Raw genomic sequence first — 19870 nt, 5'->3', positions numbered from 1 at the left:
TACGAGCACCTGCCGGTCGAGCTGCACGTTCATGCCTGTTTTCCGTTCTGGTTCCTCAGTGGTGGAATGACTTGCCTACCACTGTCAGGACAGCAGAATCCCTCCCCCTATTTCGACGCAGACTAAAAACACACCTTTTCAAACTCTACCTTCGCCCTCTCTCCTGATTTCCCCGGCCCCCCTTTCTGATATCCCTATCCCTCTTGTCTAACCCCCCCCCCCCCCCAAAAAAAAAAATCAGCACTTCCTATGTATTTTCCTAGTTATGGATGTGATGCTTTGACTTGTGGAAGAACCTATGCACTTGTAAGTCATTGGATTAAAAGTGTCTGCCAAATGACTAAAATGTAAATCTAAATGTAATGGTCTTATTGTGGCAGTTGTCATGTTTCTTATACTTGTTACCATACAATGCAAAGAAGCTGGTTGAGCAGCATGCCTGGTATGAGTTAACTAGTGGAAAGCTTGAGTTGACATTGGGCGCAGCATCTTTCGACGGTTACTCACCCGTCGACAAACAGGAGGAGGGATTACACAGCATTTAAATAGCCGGTGGGAAGACATTATAAATTCGACAAGACTTGATCTACAAAGCCCAAGCATTGAATTCGGCTGCCACGGACGAAGTCGTGTTACTGTATGTGAATTAGTTAGTTAGCTTCTGCATTCCTTGGCAATCGACAATCAAGATGCAAGACAGCAAGGTAAAACTGCACTTTTTGCTCAAATGAGCAGACATTTAATACACAGGGGGGAGAGTGATTGTGTTCATTGTGTTTGAAATGGTTCAAATGTGCAGTGATGATTATACACCTCCACATTTGTCTAAAATGGGTCCAAATATATTACTTCTTTAAAATGTTTTGGTGAAAATGTATTGAACAATACTATTGTAGGCAATGAGAACAAAAAAATCATTCCCACAATTACATTGGGGGCGACATTGGCTCAGGTGGTCGTCAGCAGTCGTCTGGCAGTCGGAGGGTTGCCGGTTCAATTCCTACCTTGGGCATGTCAAAGCTGATGAGCTGGTTGGTGCCTTGCATGGCAGCCAATTGCCGTTGGTGTATGACTGAGTGAATGAGAGCTTCAATTGTACAGCACTTTGGATAAAGGCGCTATATGAATGCCAACCATTTACATTGGGGTAAAAGTACAACTAATAAAAAGAAACACTGAAAATGTAATTTTTTAAGAAAAATGAATTGCATGAATGCATGTTTGAAGGCTCATTCCATGATTGTTGATGCTAAACAATGTGTTTAAACTGGTTTGAAGCAACATTATTCTGCAATATTACTTCTTTTAAGGTAACACAAACTTTGAGCAGTGTCACAGTGTTAAACACGATGGCACGATGGAAGGAGCTCTCTGAGATTGTTCGTAGCCGCATTGTAGCCTTACATGATGCCGGTTGGTGACTTGATGAAACAAATCATCTGGTGACATAAAAGTTATGACGTGGCCCCCAGTCCAGACCTTAATCCGATTGAGCAAATCTGGGATTTGCTGGATACCAAGATAAATACATCTGTTGTAACATTGAAAGAATCTCTTTGGAATTAACTTCAAACCATATGGAATGGTTTAACAAGGGAAGAAATATAAAAAATATGTGAACGATTAAATGCAAAGCAAGGGTAAATGCAAGGGTTTTGGCCACACTAGATATTGACTTTTTTCTCCAAAAGAGACTATTTTTTGTTTTCACAATATATTGTTATCTGTTTACTTGTTTTCATCTACATGAACCAATATTACATTAAATAAATACTTGAATAGTACTTGGTTTATGATTTATCTTCATTGTGTTAAGTGTATAATCATCACTGCACACTACTGTATCCATGACCTTCTACAGCACTACTTGTGTGTTACCCTTTCTCTATATTTGCTGTATGTACAGTGTTGTGCAAAAGTCTTATGCACTTGTAAAAAAACATATGTAAAGCGAAGATGGTTTTAGAATAATTAAATTAAAAGTTGAAAAAATATAGAAAAATGTATTATAAAGAGTAGTAAACAGTTAAACTAAATCAATATTTATTTTGACCACCAATAACCTTAAAACCCACATCAAATCTCTTAGGTAAACTGTCTTCTCAGAAAATTGGCTGGTAGGTTGTTTTGAGCAACCTCCGTAACATTTAATCTTTTGGATAATTAATGTTTGTCTCAAATTAGTTATTTTCTACTGACAAACTAATGTAGAAAACAAGAAAATAAATTAGACTTTTTTTTAAATCTAGGCTTTTGCACACTACTGTATTTCATGCCAATAAAGCAAACTCAAGTTTAACTCAATATGGATTGGTCTTCAGCATTTTCCTTTGCTTTGATTCCTCACATCGTTATAGGTGTTCAATGACCCTATCCACGGCTCTATTGAATTGCACCCTTTGCTGGTGAGCATTATTGACACACCTCAGTTCCAGCGTCTGCGCCACCTCAAGCAGCTGGGAGCCACAGACTTTGTTTTCCCGGGAGCCTGCCACACCCGCTTTGAACACTCTATTGGGTACGTCATGTTCCCTTTAAAAGGGCTCAAGTGCCATTTGGGTCTTGCATGGCAAAGGTTTTTATTACCTTAACCAATTTTAATATTTTATTATTTCGGAAATGTTCAATTAATAGCATTTTTACGACAGTCGTGAATGAAGCATAAAACATAACAATTATGCATTGAAAAATAAAAGCAGGGTATGATTTGGCAGCTCTTAAAAGTGTCAGAGTAAGTATATTTTTGAGTGTGGGTCAAGAGCTTATAGCACAGAGTAGCAGTGTGTGCTAGTTGTCAAGAAGGTGAGTTTGTAACCAAATGATTTGATTCCCAGGGTGGGCCTCTAAAATCCTATCATTGAAAATTGGCATCTAGCTGTGTAAATTGGGTGGATCCACTGGGTGGATCCAATTTGCCTCTGGGTATCCACTTACCAAATAATGTACTGTAAACAATGTAAAAGAATGTGGTCTTTCTGGCAGGGTGTGCTACCTGGCAGGAGAACTGATGAATGCCCTGAAACAGCGCCAGCCTGAGCTGAATATTACTGAGAACGACATACTGTGTGTCCAGATAGCAGGACTGTGCCATGACCTTGGTATGTTTCACAGCCCCTCCGTCAATACATCTTCCTCTTACCCTAAACAGTTGGTATTGTCAGGGACCAGAACAGTAACCCAGTCGCGCGACCACAGGAGTAAGCTTTCAAGTCTTAATTTTCTTTGCAGCAGAGTAAACAGGCGAAGGTCGATAGCCAGCAAAAGGTAGCAACAGAGAACCGGCAGTTTGTAAACGAGAGTCCATGCAATGGGTTGGTACACCAGCAAACCGATATATCAGGAGTAATCCAAGTCAAAGTCACAGGGAACGGGTTGATAACACATGGGCAGTCCAAACAAAAACAGAATCCGGAAACAAAAACCAAGAAGCCAAACGGGCGAAAAACTTTTGGTCAAATCAGTACAGAAGGATAAATCTAGAGCTGGAGACAAAACAGGCCTTAATGGCGATCAATCAGAAATGAGAAAGTATGGTCAGGACACACAACAATCTGGCAACAAAGGACAGAAACAAAGGGAGTTTAATACATGGACATAACAAGCATGATAATGAGGAACAGGTGAGTGGAATGACAGGATACAGAAAGGAAGTACATATAAGGACTGGGAAGGCGGAGACACTAAATAAAACACAGATGAAATTAATGAATGAATGGAACAACCAGGAAACAGACTAAGGTAAAGCTATGGAAAAGCTAACAACTTAGAGAAAAACTGACAATGAAAAACAAAGAACCTGACAGGTAAGTAAATATAATGCAAGTCAGTTTCCCTCACCAGTACAGGGAATGCACTGCAATACAATTCTGTTATTGTCCCTCGAAGGGCAATTTGCAGAAAGATTTAAAAGAACACAGAACACACAAGTTGAAAGAACACTTAAAATGACAGGTCTAAGGTAGTCAGCAATACATTCACTCACCGAGCACTTTTCACATTTTCACACACACTAGTCTCTAGAGTTTGCAAAGAATGGTGCAAAAAAAAATAATCCAGTGAGCAGCAGTTCTGCAGACATAAATGCCTTGTTAATGAGAGGAGAATGGCCAGACTGGTCAAAGCTGACAGGAATGTGACTGTAATGCAAATAACCACACATTATAACAGTGGTATGAAATAAATAAAAAGTATGATTACTTGTGCTTGTTCGGCAGATTAATGGTTCTCTTATACTTGAGCTTGGGTACCCTGAATCCACACCAAGTTGGACGGACCTCAAGCTTACTGTTCACCACATTCTCAATTTTCATCTCCTGCAGCCCAACCATAGTTTTCATTCCATTCCAAGCCAATCTCAAATTTGAACCAAGCCTACCCTCAATTTTTTCCTTTTACATTGATGGTTTCTCTTTCGGCAGCCTCATCATTGGAATGCTCTTTGGCCAATAAACCCTCCAGTGACTTATTAACCTAAGGCTAATTGTTGGGATAAATCTTCGCTAGTTTTGAAGAAATCACAGCATCCTCACAAAAAGCAACTGTAAACCACATACAGTATGTGAGTTCATCAATATTGTCAGAAGAATCCTGACGCATTCAGAATCCTGTCCAGTCGAAACAGCCCTGTTGGTGCTGGGTGCGGTTATCTGTCCAGACGTCCTCAAATCTGTGTCCGTGTCTGAGCCATAACATGCATCTTCTGTCAGGTTGAAACGGAACACTAATTAGCCTACACTGTCTGTTGATTTGCATCTCTTTCCTTATTGAAGTTGGAGGATAATGTAGTCACGTTATTGATTGATTTTGTTGCTATTTTTAAAGGTCTGCTATAAGGAGCGTCATCTTCCCTATTGTAATATATTTTATTATTCTTTCGGTTTTATTTTTCCCCAATTGTTATCGTATATATTTTTATTCTGAGTGACAGTTCTTATCCCCTCTTTCATCTCTCTTGCTGTGGTCAGGACATGGCCCTTTCTCCCACACGTTCGATGGAATGTTCATCCCAAGAGCACGCCCGGGTTTCAGATGGACGGTATTTTTCAACTTCTACTCTTTTGTGTCCTGTTCTTTTGTTGCCTGTATTTTTGCTTTTACATTATTCTACAAACCACACAATGCGTATCGGTTTATGCTGGTGCTTATGCTTATGCTTATCCTTCATTCTGTCTGTCCGTCTGTCTGTCTGTCTGTCTGTCTGTGCGTGCCCTAGCATGAGGATGCGTCTGTGAAAATGTTAAATTACCTGATCGAGGTAAACAAACTGGAGCCAGTGATGAAGCGTCATGGGCTGAAGCTGTCTGAGGAACAGATCACCGAGACGGAGCCTTCCGATTTGGTGTTTATTGAGGAACTGATCGCCGGACCCAGGGTGGACTCTTCCAACGAGGTGGAACCTTCCAGCGAGGTGGACTCTTCCAACGAGGTGGAACCTTCCAGCGAGGTGGACTCTTCCAACGAGGTGGAACCTTCCAGCGAGGTGGACTCTTCCAACGAGGTGGAACCTTCCAGCGAGGTGGACTCTTCCAGCGAAGTGGAACCTTCCAGCGAGGTAGAACCTGGGGCAGACTGTAGAAAAGTGGTTGAGGTAAATGACTGGGATAGGCAAGGTTGGTGGTTCTAATCCCAGTGTAGCCACCATAAGTTCCACACAGCCATTGGACCTTTGAGCAAAGCCCTTAACCCTGCATTGCTCCAGGAGAGGATTGTCTCCTGCTTAGTCTAATCAACTGTACGTCATTCTGGATAAGAGCGTCTGCCAAATGCCGATAATGTAATGTAACCCAAACACACAGGCCTGCTCTCTATTCTTACATATCTCTTCTCTAGTGGCTTTTTCTGTTCTAGGTTCCAAATATTGTTCTTACTTTCTCATCTCTGCAGTGGCCATATAAAGGAAGAGGGAAAGAAAAATCTTTCTTGTATGAGATTGTGGCCAACCGCAAGAATGGAATTGATGTGGACAAGTTCGATTATCTTGCTCGGTGAGTGATTTTGGGAGAAGTGCACTTTATGGAAATTCTGGGGCTGATATCAATATCTTCTCAAACGCTAGGCTGATTTCCTGCAACAAAGTTCCCACCTTCTGCACTACAAGAAAGATATAGTGGTGCTCGAAAACGTTCAAAGAAGGGCAACCAGATTGACATCAGAAAGATTCAAGATGCTTAATCTCTTTAAGATTGGTAAAGGGAGATGTAGGGGTGTAATAAGGACCCATTACTCAGACTTCATGGGGACTAATAAGGAAAGCTAGATCATGAGACTTAGGGGTGATTTGATTGAGGCTTTTACATTTCTTAAAGGGATTAACTAAGTGAAGTACAGGCAATTATTCAGGAGTTTGGTTAGCAGAACGAGGGGGCATATTTGGAAATGAGAAAATAATTTTTTTTTTTTTAATTCACAGAGAGTATGTGGAATAGCTTGCCAGGACATAGTGTAGTGGAGCCAGAAACATAGGGTTTTGAAGGCCAGGATTTATAAATAGATACTATTTAGTGGTACTATTTACTGGCAGTCTGGAGTTGCTTGTCATCATATCATTATGGTCCATCATACACATTCCCCCCATTTTAAAAGACCAAAAGTAATTGCACAGTTGGCTTCTCCGCTTTTTCTGATTACTTGTGTGTTCAATCACTTCCTTAGTACAGGTATAAGAAATCGGCCAGTATCTAGTCCTGATTCTAGGATTGCCATTGGAGTGACCACGAGGACCAGAGTTAATGAGCCAGCATGCATGGCAGCCATGCATGCCTAAATGGTAACACCGCCACCACCATGTTACACAGATGAAGGGGTTTGCTTTGGTTCATGGGCAGATGGTGGCCACTTTTGGCCTACTCCCTTTTTGCCATCACATTGTTACAAGTCAATCTTGATCTTGTCTTTCCAAAATACCTTTTTCCAGAACTCTGCAGCCTCCTTTAGGTTCTTATTAGGAAGCTGTAATCTGGCCATCCTGTTTTTCCTGCTTACTAATGGTTTGCATCTTGCAGTGTGGCCTCTGTATTTCTGTTATCTTCTGCAGACAGTAGTCACATCCACACCTGCATGATGAAGAGTGTTTCTGATCTGCTAGACAGGTGTTTTTTTGGTTTTTCTTTATTTGGTCATCAACTGTACACCTCTTTCTTCTTCGGCAGCTCCTTTTACTGAGCTCACCAGTTCTTAATTATGTTCCAACTTGTTTATTTTGGTAAGCCTAATATATCGCTGATGGACTTTTCCTATTTCTCAGCTTCATAATTGCTTCTTTGACTGTCAACTGTCACTGACAACTCTGGTCCTCATGTTGACAAATTCCAATGACAGACTCCAAAGGCAATCCAAAGCCTATAATCAAGACTTGATACTGAAATCTTTCTTATACCTGCACTAAGGAAGCGATTGAATACACCTATCACATCAGAACAGCTGAGAAGCCAACTGTCCAATTACATTTGGTTTCCTAAAATGGGGGGACTATGTATAAAAAAGGATACAATTCCTATATAGATCACCTGATGACGTACATACAGTACCTTCAAATTGAAGGTGACAGTCTGTATTTTAATCTCATTTTATTCATTGTTTCATTTTAAATCCAATGTGCTGCAGAGCCAAAAGAAAATCAATTGTGCCACTGTCCAAATACTTACAGACCTCACTCTACATAGTTTATACTTGGTGGGTCTCTGAGAAATAACACAAAAAGTACTTGCTGTGTTTTAACAAAAATATAACTTGAAACTAAATGATTATTAAGCTATTATCAGTTCATAACTATTCAATGATGATGTTATTGTTCATCCCCAATTTAGATTATTTTTTATTCATATGGAACTAGTACTTTTTTGGTTATTTCTCTGACAGTAATATTCAATTATAAACTATAGTTCTATCCATCCCAGAATAATCAGTTGATGACCACTTTAGAACCGCCTGTTTACAGTCCTCACTTAAAATATATATATATAGCAGTTCATTAAAAAAAGTGAATAAAGTGCAGATATTTTTAAATAGCTTTTAGTCCCATATTTCAAATGTATGCATTATTCTTTTACAGGAAGCAAAGAAAAGGAATATTAATCTGTCTACATTTTTCTCTTCGAACTCAACCACTTACTGTATAAACTGAATAAATATTTCAAGATTTAACTTCACTTTAAATGACTGAACTAATATTTAGTTGCATAACCATTGTTTTTGATAACTGCTGTGCATCTGCGTTGCATCGAGTCAACCAACTTCTGCCACCTAGAAACAGGTATTTCAGCCCAGGATGAACAAACTACATTCCACAGTTCCTGTGAATTTTTGGGTTTTGCTTCAGAAACTGCATTTTTAATGTCACCCCACAAGTTTTCAATGGGGTTGAGGTTGGGGGATTGAGCTGGCCAGTCCATTATCTCAATCCTTTTTGTCTGGAACCAAGATGTTGCTCACTTACTCATGTGTTTGGGGTTGTTGTCTTGTTGAAACACCCATTTCTGAAGTACTGTCGATGAACACTAGACCAGAAAATAACAATTTTACTCTCATCAGTCCACAGAATGTTACGCCATTTCCCTTTGGGCCAATCGATGTGTTCCTTGGCAATTTTTTACCGATTGTGCACATGCAGTTTTTTCAACAATGGTGCTTTACGGGCGGCTTCTTGCTGATAGCTTAGCTTCGATCATCCTGACTAACAGCACTTGTAATTGTAGATCATCTTTGATCTTTCTGGAACTGATGAATGGCTGAATCTTTGCCATTCTGACTACTCTTCGATCCGTTTTAACAGTAGTTGCTCGTTTTCTTCCATGTGTTTCGGGTTTTTGTTGCTATTTTAAAGCATTTGAGATAATTTTAGCCAAGCATCCTATAATTTGCTGCACTTCTTTATACGTTTTCCCCTCTCCAACTTTTTAATAAAATGACGTTGGTCCTCCGAACAATGTTTCTTAGCAATTCAGAAGGAAATATATTTTATGACAATGTGCGAAACATTTGCTTCCCTTCTTCCTTAATAAAGGACAATTAATGACATCTGTTTTTATTTAAATCCACACTGCTATTATTTTGAACATGCCCCTTTCAATGAATGAGTCAATTACTCAGAACAAGCAACGTGCATGTCATGACAGTTGGGTCTGTTTGCCAGTTAATGATTAATTTAATTAAATTTTTTTAACCAATTTCCATAATCTTTACAAACTTCTCTCTTTGCCATTAGAGACTCCTACTACCTGGGCATGAAAAATAGCTTTGACCACCGACGCTACCTGAAATTTTTACGTGTGTGTGAGGTGGACGGATTGAAGCACATCTGCCCTAGAGACAAGGTACTGGTGCCACCGTGCAGAGACTAGGACCCCACACACCACATTGTGAAATGGAATCTATTGTATCTGGAATAAGCCTTGCACGAACCCAACGACAGAATTTAGCGAGGGTGAAGGTATCTGTGTGCTTGTCCTTCTGACCTGAATGAGGTTAGTAGGATTAAATGTTAATGGTTAATGACTAGATCAGCCAATAAATAAACCAAGTTACAAAGACAGTAGTACCACTCTATGTGGTGGGAATTTTAATTTATTCCTGTAAGAAAACACTCAGAGACAGAGACAGTACATAAAATCCAATCTTTACTATGCGCATAGGGTCCAAGTTACATGCAAAAACAAGGACAAAGGTTTTTCTCCTTTGTCTGGATATATGTATGTGCAGCGCGCAACAAATGTACGCCCCCTTTGAATATTAATATTCCCAATGATCAATATTCAAAGACAATCCACCACTCTTCTCCTTACAACAGATTGTTTATTCATATCTCCCCCTTCAAGGTACTGTCTATGCAGATACATGTTCTCAAAACATTCCAGCATGATGTATACGCAGGGGCCTGTGCAATTAACTGCGTGTCTGAGAAATCTATCTTATCTTGTTTTAAATCCCTATTTCCAGGAAGATAATCCCCATGGTAGCTTCCGTCATGAGGTCTTATGTTTTTGGTTCTGCAGGCTCTCAGGCACCAAGACAAGATAGTCCAGAACACACAGTTAATGGCCGTGGCCTTGGAGGCCCATAGTACAGACAGGGAGAGACATCTCCACTCACACAATATTCATTAGCACAAAGAAAGTTATGGTACTTTAACAATTATGTATGATCTGGATCACTCCAGCATAAGCAACAATAATAGGATAAGTAATTAATAATAAAATAATCACATGAATATATAATTTCAACAACACTACCTTTGTATTTATTATCTGACTCCATTTTAATAACAATTTAGATGAGTTATCTAGCTTTGGTAGATTTCTTATTTATAATTTAGACTTGATCGCTAAAGGAATCCTGTACCGTAACAGACTCCCTGAATAGTCCTCTGCATGTCTTACAAGCTGGCTAGATATCTACAGTCATTACAGAGGTCGCAGAAATAACTGCTATTGGGTGTAGCCGATGGCGGCTCAGGGACCCAAGAAGACCAACATTAGCTATGACTGTTCTTGACATGAATGAACTGACTAGCGGAGGCGATTGATTTACTGCCTACGGGTGCAATATGCCATGATACATTAAGCGTAAATTTGCAACCTCCCTAGACCAACTCTAGGGAGTAACCAACAATGTATTTTACCAGGCAGGTTACTTACTTAATCACATTCAATTCCAAATTAAATATAAATAAAAGTTTTACAAGAGAAACCAAATTGTCTTAAAAGTCATACCTGACAAAGGCTATACGCACTATGTGGGTCTGGCTATAGACACCACAACAAAATCTACATGCATTATGTGCATGGGAATCTGACTACATTCTCCAGTATATAAAAACTACACTAAATAAAAGCACAAACCAGGCCTTTGATTTTTGATAGGATTTGATCAGGGGGGTCGAAGCAAATGACTTTCACTGGGACAGATACTCGCCATTCCCATCAGAAGCTGAAGACCTAGTTTAAGTATCTTTGTATTTTAGAATCAAACAAGTCTCATACATTGCACATGGATTATACTTGCACCAAACTTCCCTTTTGCTGATATGATTTATTATTTTGATATTATTAGGACTTTTGTTTTGCCATTATGATGCGTATGTTAATCGTATGGTTTTGTGAGCACCTTGCCAATTTCTGTTGGTTCCAGGAAATGGAAAATTTGTACGACATGTTCTACACACGGTATAGCCTTCATCGCCGGGCCTACCAGCACAAAGTGGGAAACATCATCGCAACAATGTGAGTACCTTCACACTTTTCCAAAAAGACCCCAGCTCATACTGGGGAACCATGTCCAATATTGCTTTGCCATAATGATATGAATGTAAGCAGTGATGGCTTCTCTTGTCTACAGGATAACAGAGGCTTTTGTGATGGCTGACAACTACATTCAGATCATAGGCTCTCATGGCAAGACTTTCTCCCTCTCCACTGCCATTAACGATATGGAGGCTTATACCAAACTCACCGGTTAGGCACTTTACTTACCTGTTATATAGGGATGGAAGGCTCTCATATTGCCGAGATTTAAAGGAAGAGCTGCAAATTAAGTGCCTGTTAAAACACAATGGTACCTAATTTACTAAAGAGCAGGTGCTATCTGCATCAGCTATATGCAGCCCAAGTTTTTGAAAGTTGTTTAGCTCTTGAGAACGTTTAGGCTTAAGAATTAAGACTACACCTGATAATAATAAGAAGAAGAAGAACCCCCCCCCCCCCCATTCCCTTTTCAGACCACATCTTCCAGCAGATCCTGTACTCCTCGTCTCAAGACCTGGATGACGCTCGGGTCATCCTAGACAACATCAATTGTCGCAAGATCTACATGTTTTTGGGCGAGATCCGATGCAAGAATCCTGTGGCAGACACATCGGTGAGACTAGATGAACCAGTCTGTAGACGCTGTAAAATGGGGGAGAGAGTGAAAGAAGGAGATGGTGGGAATGACAGGGAGCCTTGACAGAGCATTTCTAACACAATCAGTGCCTTTATACCTCTGTCTACTTTGTGTCACTGTTCTGTAGTAGGTCTTTCATCACTCTGACTCGGGTGGTCCATTTTTCTTCAGGATGTGCGCGCCGCGATAGCAGCCAGCATTGCTCAAGCCTTGCCTGACAGCAGAAGAAGTGTACCACTTCAGGCTGAAGATTTCGAAGTCACTGTGAGTCAAATGTCTACAATAATGCCTCTTTGCAACTGTTCTCTGATTGAAACCTTATGTACACCATGCAGGTCAGTTATAATTATTATAAGAATTCCATTTCCAAATACTTCATACTACATCATGGCACTATTGTATTTAACAATGCGAATACCATTTACTTTTACATTTCTGCTTGGCCTGCGTTTAACCATGTTTTGAAATGTTCATGTTTGTCAGCCTTGACTGTGGTTACCAGTCAAGATGCTAAGATGCTATGCTAAATTTATCACAATATATTTATCAAGCATTGTGAAGCACACATTTCATCTCTGTTGGATTAGAGTTGGCTTTGAGCATACTTGGTCATATGGCAAGGTAAGAAACAATGTTTACATTGAGAATTGATTTCATGGCATACTCTTTTCAAGGTTCAGATACTCACAGCCACACCACATTGCAAAACTGGGCTGTTATCCAAACCCAGCCCTGTTTTTATTTTTTAAATTATTTTTCTCATTTGGCAGACGCTTTTATTCCAAAGCAATTTACAAGTGCATAGGTTCTTCCACAAGTTAAAGCATCACATCCATAACTAGTAAAATACACATGAATTTTAGAAGTTGTTCTAAACATATAGTCATCATTGAAGTGCAATTGTTTTTGTTTTGTTTTTGGGGGGCGGGGGCGTAGACAAGAGGGATAGGGATATCAGAAACGGGGGCGGGGGAAATCAGGAGGGAGGACTAAGGTACAGTTTGAAAAGGTGTGTTTTTTGTCTGCATCGAAATAGGGGGAGGGATTCTGCTGTCCTGACAGTGGTAGGCAAGTCATTCCACTACTGAGGAACCAGAACGGAAAACAGGCGTGAAGATGCAGCTCGACCACCAGGAGCTCGTAGTGAGGGAACCATAAGGCGACCAGAGCTGGCAACTGGGGACTTGGGGACTAGTGGTCTAGCTGGGGAGTAGGGAGTGATTAAGCATTGTATGAAAGGTGGGGCAGTCCCCTTAGCAGCCTGAAATGCCAATACTAGGGCCTTGAATCAGATGCGTGCGGCAATAGGAAGCCAGTGGAGGCCAATGAGGAGCGGGGTGACATGAGCCGACCTGGGCTGACTGGTCATCAGGCGGGCTGCAGCATTTTGGACCAGCTGGAGGGGCTTGATGGCATAAACTGGGAGACCGGCTAGGAGGGAGTTGCAGTAATCCAGGCGGGAAATGACGAGTGCCTGGACTAGGAGCTGGGTGGCTTTCTCCGCCAGGATATGACGGATACGGCGTATATTGTAGAGAAAGAACCTGCAGGTTCTGGCAGTGGAGGATACTTGTGGAGCCAGGGTGAGGCAGTTCAAGATTCTTTGCCGTACGGGAGGAGGTAACTAAAAAGTCCTCAACAGTCAGTGAGAGGACGATTGTCAGAGAGGACTTAGCAGGGATGTAGAGAAGCTCAGTTTTGGCAAGGTTAAGCTTCAGGTGGTGGGAAGTCATCCACGGAGAGATATCAGCCAAGCAGGCAGAGATCTGTGTGGTGACCTGGGTATCGGGGGGGAAGAAAATCAAGAGTTGGGTGTCATCGGCGTAAGAGTGATAAGAAAAGCCATGGGAAGAGACAGAGTGTATAGGGAGAAGAAGAGAGGACTGAGCCCTGTGGGACTCCAGTTTGTAGGGGTTGAGGGTCAGAGACTGAGCCCCTCCAAGTCACCTGGTAGGAGCGACCAGAGAGGTAGGAGGAAATCCAGAGCAGAGGGGTCAAGAGTAGGTTTTTTTAGCAGGGGAGTGACTCTGGCCCTCTTCAGGGAAGAGGGCATGGTGCCGGAACAGAGGGCGGTGTAGCAGCAGGGTTGTAGCAGCATCGTCGGGAGACAGTCGAGAGAAAGACTCCGCGGATGGTAGTGAGCAGAGGATTGTAGATGAGAGGGTGGAGGTAGACAGGTGGCATAGGTTCCGCCAACAGGTGATAGTGGATGGTGGGAGAGATGGATGAGTGTTAGAGGAGAGTGGAAGAGAAAAAGAGATGAAGGAGTGGTCAGATATATGGAATGGTGTTACAGAGAGGTTGGTTGTTGTGCAGCTTGTGAAGATGAGGTCAAGAAGGTTGCCTGCTTTGTGGGTGGGAGGGGAAAGTGTGAGGGTAAGGTCAAAAGAGAAAGGTGGACTGGGGGACTGGCCCCAGGTTGAAGTCACCCAGGAGGATCAGGGGAGTGCCATTGACTGGTGAGGAGCTAAGGAGGATGTCCATCTCATCCAAGAAGCTCCCCAAAGGACCCGGGGGGCGATAAACAACAATAATAAAGAGTTTGCATGGGAAAGTAACAGAAACCGCATGAAATTAAAAAGAGAAGAAGGAGAAGGATGAGGAGAAGACACTAGATCTCCATGAGGATGAGATTAGGAGACCTGTGCCACCTCCTCTGCCAGAGGTTCTGGGTGTGTGGGAAACACAGAAGGCAGAGCAAAGGGCAGCCGAGATGGCTGTGTTCTCTGGTGAGAGCCACATTTCAGTTAAAGCAAGAAAGTCAAGGTTGAGGTGGGAGGCATAGGCTGATATGAAGTCTGCTTTCTGAACGGCGGACTGGCAGTTCCAGAGGCTACCAGCCACACAGAGATCAACACCAGCGGATCTGGGAGGGAAGATGAGGTTCAAGATATTCCGGCCATGTTGGCGCGAATGTGTGTATGTGTGTGTATAATCTCTTTGTCATTAAACTGCCAAATTGTGGCGTGAGAGCAGATTTTCAGTTCAGCGCATGTCTGTCACATCTTGCCAATTATGCTTTTTTTGTGCTATAGTATCCCATATCTTTTTAATGTTCACCTACCAGCCATATTTCTTTGTTTTATAATTGGGTGAAGTCTCACTCTCTGTTTTCATCCGAGTGATTTCACTGTTCTTGGCAATGTTATTTTTACAGAGACTGACAATATACAGAGTCAATTCCTTATCTGTCCTCTGGTTTTCTTTTTTGAGAATGTTGTTTGTTCACAATGCTGCTAGAGCCAGCCTTGGCATAATAGTCTCCGTTTCATGCTAATAACACAATTTTTAGTAATTTTGGCATGCTTTCTGTGTGTGCTCTTTTGTTCCCTTTTTACTCCTGCAGATTATTAACATGGATTATGGGATGAAAAACCATAACCTGATCAATAACGTGTATTTTTACACCAAGAATGACTCCACAAATGCCAGAATCATCAACGAAGACGAGGTAGGAGGTTATTTGGGCTTCTGTATAATTCTGGAAAATTTTTGGATAGACAGGAAGTACAGGATGAATCCTATTTTCCTTGAATCATGTCCGTCCATCATTTGTGCATTTCCTGATGCCTGGCAGTGGACCGTCTTGCCCACAGGTGTCCCAGCTCCTTCCGAAGACGTTTGCTGAACAACTGGTCCGGGTCTACTGCAAGAGGACTGATGACTTTCAGGCAGCCAAGATCTGCTTTGAGGAGTGGCGTAAACGTCCCCGCTTGAGCGAAGGTTAAACATCCATCCTCTAGCACAGCCCTTTTCCCCACCAATCTGGTGCCTTATCCACAGATTATCATTTGAAAAAAACATAATAAATAAAATTCCATCCATCCATTATCTTAACCTGCATATCCTGAACAGGGTCGCAGGGGGGCTGGAGCCTATCCAAGCATACATTGGGCGAAAGGCAGGAATACACCCTGGACAGGTCGCCAGTCCATCACAGGGCACACACACCATTCACTCACACACTCATACCCACTGGCAATTTAGACTCTCCAATCAGCCTAACCTGCATGTCTTTGGACTGTGGGAGGAAACCGGAGTACCCGGAGGAAACCCACGCAGACACGGGGAGAACATGCAAACTCCGCACAGAGAGGCCGACGGGGATTCGAACCCAGGACCTCCTTGCTGTGAGGTGGCAGTGCTACCCACTGCACCATCCGTGGCGCCTAATAAATATAATTATCTTATGTATTACTTTTGGGGGAATTAAGTGTTTTTAGTTTTTTAACTAGTGCTAGTTTCAGATTGGTCGGCTGTACATCACGACCAATGACAGAGTAGCTTCTTAATTCCCTTGAAGATATGACATCACTCTGATGAATAGCCTGTTTCCGTGACACAACACTCACATTGGTGATTTATTGAATGGGAGCCTTGCCTGTTGTTTGACTTGTAGTATCTGTGTTCAAATCCATGAATGCATCTTTGTAAACTCTTTGAAGATCAATGCATTTTTGAAGCAGCCTTAGTTGGGCAACATAAATTGTATTGGGAGATGCTTGACAAGGCTGTCCTGGAAAAATGCTAGTATTAGGAATGTGAATCATATAACAGTCATTTAGTTTAATGCAGTAGAATAATTGCATCCCTCACTGACATTTTGTCACTCGTTTAGGATGTAGATGTGCCTGGCCTGAAGCTGATGGAGTGCTGAGATGATGATGAAGATGAAGGTGGTCGTCTGAGGGGGCATCTTATTTACATATATATTTGTGTTTTTTGGGGAATAGTGCCTTGACTGCAAAAGTAAAACTCTTCTATATAGCAGGTGGTGGTGTTCAGATGGGAGATGGCTGTTCATAAACTAAAGGGAAGATTATAAAGAAAATGTATTCAGCGACATATGACGCATTCTGCCCAGGAAACATGTGGCGTATGTATCAAACTACCGCACGGGACTAGAACCGCAGTACGCATGTGATCTAGGTGACTCACTCCAAGCTGAGCTTATGTTAGTGCGTATGCATTCAGTGATGGATCCCGCAAATAAAGGGAGGAGGTATTATAAGTGTGGCTGATTCTGTATTCCGTTGAATTTACAAAAGTTAACCAATTGTACCTGAAATTGCTCCACCTCTAAAGAGCAAACGTAAACTGAGACACAAGACAGAAACACAGATCTAGGCTGTGAAGATATACTGAAATAATCTTTGCAGCAAGACCACTATTTCAATCCCCAGAGCGAGAAATCATCAAACAGATTATTAATAGTAAATATCATTTAATGATGTCAGCCAAGCAATAATTAAGGCTGGGTGTTTGTCACAGAAAATATTTACCAAATAATTTATTAAATTAAGCAATATCACATGCAAAGCAATTGGAAGCGACTGGAATAACGTGCTCAACTGTAGTGACAGTAACTGAAGTAAAAATAAATCTATGTCCATCACAGAAAGAACGTGCGTTTGTTTTGATTAGTTATCCTCGAAAACAATCGCGGAGAAGAAACTGGGAATTAAAGGGACCGCCAAAAAAATAGAAAATCACCTGTGACTTCCATGACAAACACCCAGCCATACAAATAATTACAATTCTGGGAGAAATAAAAAATGGAGTGGAGCCTCCCACACGACGTTGCCATTCTATCCCGGCAATAGTGAAGCTCATTGCAAAGATACATGCAGAATGTACACCTTTACGATAAATGGTTATCACCACACGCAGTGATAATATTCAAAGCACTAAACACGTGTTTTAACTGCGCGGTTTAATATCAGCCTATTTAGCAAAATGCGGTTCCCGTTCACTGATTATGTAATGAGCTGTAGCTCATTTGTGTGTAATTTTGTTTTGTTTTTAAATCATTGTAATTCACAAAAACAGCAATATACTTCTTTTTTAAACATTGAACTCACTCTCACAATTTTAGCAAGCTTTTTTGTCAGAGTCTAGGCTCCTAAAAAGGTGAAGGTTATTTTCTTCATATAGCTTTAAACGTTAAATTCAGCTAATAGGATAGTAAGCAATCCCTAAGGACATTATATGTGGGCATCTTGAGATAAGAATAACTTAATTCATTTCAGCTAAAATCTGGTTAACATTTTGTGCATTTGGAGTGACCGTAATGTGGTGTTTTTGGTGTGTTTTTACTTTATTTATATATATATTTTTTTTATTCTTGTCCTCCTTGCTTTGAGGTCTTATTCATTGTTCTCATGTGGTTCTCATGTACTGTATACTGACGTCCATCTTGGTTGAGATCCACAATAAGCTATGGTCAGCACTTGATTTTCCATGCTTGAAAGCAGAGCTCCTTGAGATTTTTATTTTGAAAACCATGAGAATAAGAACTTTGTTGGGAGGCATCATTATCACACTTTCACATATGTTTTGACTCTGATGTACATGTAACTGCAGCTGGGAAATAAATAAAATTACACTGATTTAGATTAGACTGTTGCCTTTTTTGTATTTTTGTATTTTTATGTTTTTTCACTTTCATTGAACATTGAACATTGAACCTTGATATTATTTTAGCAGTTCAGCTTTCCCAGATTTCTAAAGTATTGTACCCTTGGTGTATTAAGGTTTCATAATTATTGGTCTTCATTTACTATTTATAACAGCACAGAGTATTTTCCTGAAATGTGGAACACATTTCTCTTTCCATACTTCACCACCTGGACCCTCCCTCCCGCTCCAGTTCCTACTGACGGTCTGTGTGTGCACTAGTTTTGTATATACATACGAACTTATAAGGTGTGGAACTTACTTCACTGCTATAACTGGGCGCTGGCTATCACATTTACACATTGACAGTACGTTTTCAATGTGTTTCTGTGCATGTGTAGGCTATTTTTTTGTATCTAAACAGTCGTGTTAGTTGGAACGGTTGAACGCTAATGTTTAAGCGTATGTGCCTGATGCCGTTTAAGTGCGGTAAGGTTTAATATTCGATTTTCGGACTTGAGCTATTAAGCTCTTCAACAAAACACTGTGCACAGTGCTCAAAATAACTGTTCGTTAATCAATGGAGCCCAGAGGACGCGGCGCAACGCTTTTTTCATCGCAATTTTAATTCAACAATATATTTCGTCAATAACTTCAAAATGACAATGGTAACACATTCCAGAACAACCGCGTTATGATGTGGGACCGAACAACATTAAGGCATAATATTTCAGCTACCCATTAGGCACATTATTTATTCTTAAACAATATTTATATGTTCGCAACGAATTGTAATTTTTAGGCCATCTGAAAAGTGCTTTGTTGTCTGAAATGTTATCAAGTAAAATAATAAAATAATCGCTTTTTAACCACAGGGCTGAGAGTGTTCAGACAATGTATTTAGGATCAAGAGGATCCCCCCAGGAGTTCATGTTTGAGTTTTTACAGATATTAAAAGTATTATAGTAATATTTCAATAGCTTAAGGGTCACATAACCAATTGACTCCAAACCAATGGCAATTAATTCAACTATTAATGCCACACAGGGTACACCCCTTTATATTGTCAGTCTGTGCGTCTTTATGTTTTATTTAAAGGGAAAAAATAGTATTTCAGCAAGCTGGTTGGTGGCCTTTATAATAGCAGCCAGAAGTTTCAAACACACACAACCTTTTGAAGTAAAGCATCTTGTGTAACCCCAACTGAAAGCAAATGCTTCCAGGCATTGTCTTGCTGGTTGACGGCTTGCCTATTTTCATCTTATCTCCAAATGTCGGTGGATGGTTGTTGGTTCAAGCCCCAGTATAGCCACAACAAGATCAGTGCATCTGTTGGGCCTATGAATGCTTAGTCTAATCAGCTGTAAGCCGCTTTGCATAAAAGTGTCAGCTAAATGACGGCAAACGTCAAATTTCCTTTGCAACCCAGATCTTGGCACAATGTGATGTGCATTTTATTGATCTGCACTGCAGGAGACAGGTATGCCTGGCATACTGCAGAATATCAGCCAGTGAGGGAATTCTATTTTTGTGATAGAATTGATTATGATGATGATGATGATGATGATGATGATGATGATGATGATGATGATGATGATGA

The 19870-nt window shown here is 40.9% G+C and overlaps 1 protein-coding gene across 1 annotated transcript; it reads left to right on the top strand.

Moving 5' to 3' along the window:
• Positions 1-1407: 1407 nt before the first annotated feature.
• On the top strand, positions 1408-18235 carry LOC133116916 (deoxynucleoside triphosphate triphosphohydrolase SAMHD1-like). Its single transcript, XM_061226929.1, has 14 exons — positions 1408-1413; positions 2358-2518; positions 2983-3098; positions 4965-5035; positions 5213-5407; positions 5884-5984; positions 9203-9311; positions 11125-11216; positions 11332-11447; positions 11711-11850; positions 12046-12138; positions 15221-15325; positions 15471-15597; positions 16493-18235. Exons 1-14 carry the CDS (start codon positions 1408-1410, stop codon positions 16534-16536), a joined length of 1476 nt encoding a protein of 491 aa, XP_061082913.1. The 3' UTR covers positions 16537-18235.
• Positions 18236-19870: the final 1635 nt, after the last annotated feature.

Source organism: Conger conger, chromosome 17 (assembly GCF_963514075.1).
Source record: "Conger conger chromosome 17, fConCon1.1, whole genome shotgun sequence".
Lineage (NCBI taxonomy): Eukaryota > Metazoa > Chordata > Actinopteri > Anguilliformes > Congridae > Conger > Conger conger.
The sequence above is the reverse complement of the archived record's forward strand: the minus strand, read 5'-3'. Positions and strand labels throughout refer to the sequence as shown.